At 43.1% G+C, this 3,470-nt stretch overlaps 1 protein-coding gene across 1 annotated transcript in view; it reads left to right on the top strand.

Annotated features, from left to right (window-relative positions):
- Positions 1-3,470, top strand: part of Bub1b (BUB1 mitotic checkpoint serine/threonine kinase B) — a 45,761-nt gene that overhangs the window by 17,691 nt on the left and 24,600 nt on the right. The window contains exon 6 of the mRNA XM_013010006.1: positions 1,757-1,926. Coding sequence (XP_012865460.1) covers positions 1,757-1,926 — 170 coding nt within the window. The remainder of the gene's footprint in view (positions 1-1,756; positions 1,927-3,470) is intronic.

The raw sequence follows: 3,470 nt of genomic DNA, 5'->3' as shown, positions 1-3,470 counted from the left end.
AAAAAAAAAAAAAGAGTCCCACAGTCTTTCCTGCCCGGCCTGGCTTTGAACCACGATCCTCAGATCTCAGCCTCCTGAGTAGCTAGGATCATATGCGTGAGCCACCGGCGCTCGGCTCCATTCCCCCTCCTTTTGTCCTCAATCCTTTATTCCCTACTCCTCTGGGGAGTGGGGAAGATGGAGTTTTTCTAGAGGTTTCAGATCCCACATTACCCTGTTCAAAACCACAAGAGAAAATAGACGACAGAGGAAAAAACAAAACAGGAAACAACCCTGCACAGGTTGTTTCTTCAAGTTTTCACTCCTCCACAGTCCACTTGCTTTTGTTTACTCTTCAGCCTTCAGTTTCTCTTTTTGTATATTATCTAGAGGTTTTATTCTAGTCAATGTGAAACATATAGACACTATAGTGGGCTTACTATGTCCTGGCTAGCACCTGCAATCTAGGCTCTATTTTTACCTCTCAATAATACTACAACTGTGGCAGCAGGACAGGAAGTTGTTTTCAAACTTGTGCCAGCTTTACTGAAGTCAAGTGTCATGTTATGTGGCATTTCATTTCAGGGACCAGAATAATCTGCAGGTGGTATGTGTGGAGAGAGACCTAGAGTGACAAACATGGCAGATGTTAACAATTAGTGGCTCTAGGTGAAGGGTATATGGATGTTGTTTACTCATCCCAATTATTCAGTAATTATTTATTTATTGTCAGTTGTAGGACTTGAACTCTGGGCCTGGGCGCTGTCCCTCAGCTCTTGTGGCTTTTTCTGTTTATGTGGTGCTGAGGAATCAAACCCAGGGCCTCATGCATGCAAGGCAAGCTCGCTACCACTGAGCTACCTTCCTGTCCTGTTATTTATTTATTTTTACCAGTCCTGGGCATTTTCCCTGAGCTTCTTTGGCTCAAGGCTAGCACTCTACCACTTAAGCCAGATGGTATCTTTTAGAGTTTATTTTTGTTTTGTTTTTTCAGTTGTGGGGCTTGAACTCAAGGCCTGGGTGCTGTCCCTGAGCTTTTTGCTCAAGGCTAGCTCTCTACCATTTTGAACTACAGCACTACTTTCTAGAGTATTTTTAACTGGTCAAACTTGGCCATTTAAAAGGGTTCAAAATTATTCTAGCTAAATTTTTTTCTCTGATCTGAATGTCACTCTGAAAGAATACTTTTTAAAAAATTTACTTTATGCCGGGGGCTCACGCCTGTATTCCTAGCTATTCGGGAGGCTGAGATATGAGGATCGCAGTTCAAAGCCAGCCTGGGCAGGAAAGTCCATGAGACTCTTATCTCCAATAAACCACTAGAAAAATCGGAAATGGTGCTGTGGCTCAAGCTGGTAGAGCTCTTGCTTTGAGGTGGAGAGCACAGGTACAGCACCTGAGCCTAGAGTTCAAGCCCCACAACCGACCCAAAAAAAAAAATTTACTTTATTGTTATTATAGAGATGATGTACAGTGAGGGGTTACATTTATATGAGTCAGATAATGAGTAAATTTCCTTTCATACAGTGTCATCTGTTCCCTCATTCTTTCCCAGTGCCTCCTTCCTATCTCTACTGACAAGTTCCATAGTTCACTTTCATCAATATCCAGTGAACTCTATGGCTGCACTTTTTCACCCTTTTTCCTTGAGAGAGAAGGCTTTCTTTGGGATAGTTTCTTTCCTAGTCTCTTCCTTTGTTTGCCTTAAGAAATTAGAAACTTTATGTCTGGTGAATCCTGGTTATTTCACAAAAAATAAAATCATCTTTTAATTTAGACAGTTCCAAGCTCGTGTGTCTCGACAAACTCTGTTAGCACTTGAGAAAGAAGAGGAGGAGGAAGTTTTTGAATCGTGTATATCACAACGAAGCACACTAGCTGAACTAAAGAGCAAAGGGAAAAAGACAGCAAGAGCTCCCATTAGCCGTGTGGGAGGTGCTCTCAAGGGTAAGTTTGTTAAATGTAATTTTAGAAAACCTTTAGTCTCTGGCAGTAGGTAAATTGTGTGATAATGTGTAAATGTACATGTGGAGACTGTCCTGGTTTCCTGAGTACTGGGCTACAAAACAAAATGAAGTAACAGTGTGCGATAAAACCCAAAAGGTATCAGCTGTTTTGCCTCTCAATTAAGGAAGGCCTGATATTTAGGAAGCATCATTTTTTTTTTTTTTTTTTGTCAGTTGTGGGGCCTGAACTCTGGGCTTGGGTACTGCCTCTGAGCTCTGAGCTCTTCAGCTCAAGCTAGCACTGTAGTACTTGAGCCACTTTTCTGCTTTTTCTGCTTACGTGGTGCTGAGGAATCAAACCCAGGGCCTCATGCATGTGAGGCCCTTAATTACCTTTCTAGCCCAGGAAGCATCATTTTTCTGAATAAGAGTTGTTAGTTGAAAGAAGATATGTAGTAATATAGAAAGTACTATCAGATTAAAGCTTATATGCACCACAAGCCCAGAATGATGCTATAATGTGGTTAAGAATCTTATCCTCAGCCTTTAGCACCAAATATTGGACACTCTGTACTCACAAAGATGACTGGCAATAGCTTTTTATTTAATTTATTTTTTTTTGCCAGTCCTGAGGCTTGAACACTGTGCCTGGACACTGTCCCTGAATGCATTTTGCTCAAGGCTAGCACTCTGTCACTAGAGCCACCTAGCTACTTCTGGCTTTTTCTGTGATTTAATTGGAGATAAGAGTCTCACAGACTTTTTTTTTTGCCAGGGCTGGCTTCAAACTGCAATCCTCAGATCTCAGCATCTTGAGTAGCTAGGATTACAGGCATGAGCCACTGGTGTCTGGCTTAGCTTTTTGGATTTTTTGGATTTTTTTTTTTTTTGGGGTCCGGTTGTGGGGCCTGAACTCTGGGCCTGGGTGCTGTCCCTCAGCTCTTCAGCTCAAGGCTAGCACTCTACCACTTGAGCCACAGAGCCACTTCTGGCTTTTTCCTTTTTGCTTATGTGGTGCTGAGGAATTGAACCCAGGGCCTCAGGCATGCAAGGCACGCGCTCTACCACTGAGCCACCTTCCCAGCCCTAGCTTTTTATCTTAAATAAGACTTTTAAACCCAGGTGCCAGTGGCTCATGCCTGTAATCCCAGCTACTCAGGAGGCTGAGATTTGAGGATTATGGTTCAAGCTGGCCTGGGCAGGAAAATCTATGCGACACTTAATTTCCAATAAACTACTCAGAAAAAGCTGAAAGTGGCTTTGTGGCTCATGGGTTAGAGCACTAGTTTGGAGCAAAAGAAACTCAGGGACAGAGCCCAGGCCCAGAATTCAAGTCCAAGATCCACAAGAAATAGACTTTTTAGAGTAGTTTTAAGTTCACAGCAAAATCAACTGGAGAGGGCTGGGAAGGTGGCTCAGTGGTAGAGCGCTTGCCTTGCATGCCAGAGGCCCTGGGTTCGATTCCTTAGCACCACATAAGCAAAAAGAAAAAAGCCGGAAGTGGCGCTGTGGCTCAAGTGGTAGAGCGCTAGCCTTGAGCTGAAG

The sequence above is a fragment of the Dipodomys ordii genome, unplaced genomic scaffold, assembly GCF_000151885.1.
Source record: "Dipodomys ordii isolate 6190 unplaced genomic scaffold, Dord_2.0 Scaffold11, whole genome shotgun sequence".
NCBI classification, from domain to species: Eukaryota; Metazoa; Chordata; class Mammalia; order Rodentia; family Heteromyidae; genus Dipodomys; species Dipodomys ordii.
The sequence above is the reverse complement of the archived record's forward strand: the minus strand, read 5'-3'. Positions and strand labels throughout refer to the sequence as shown.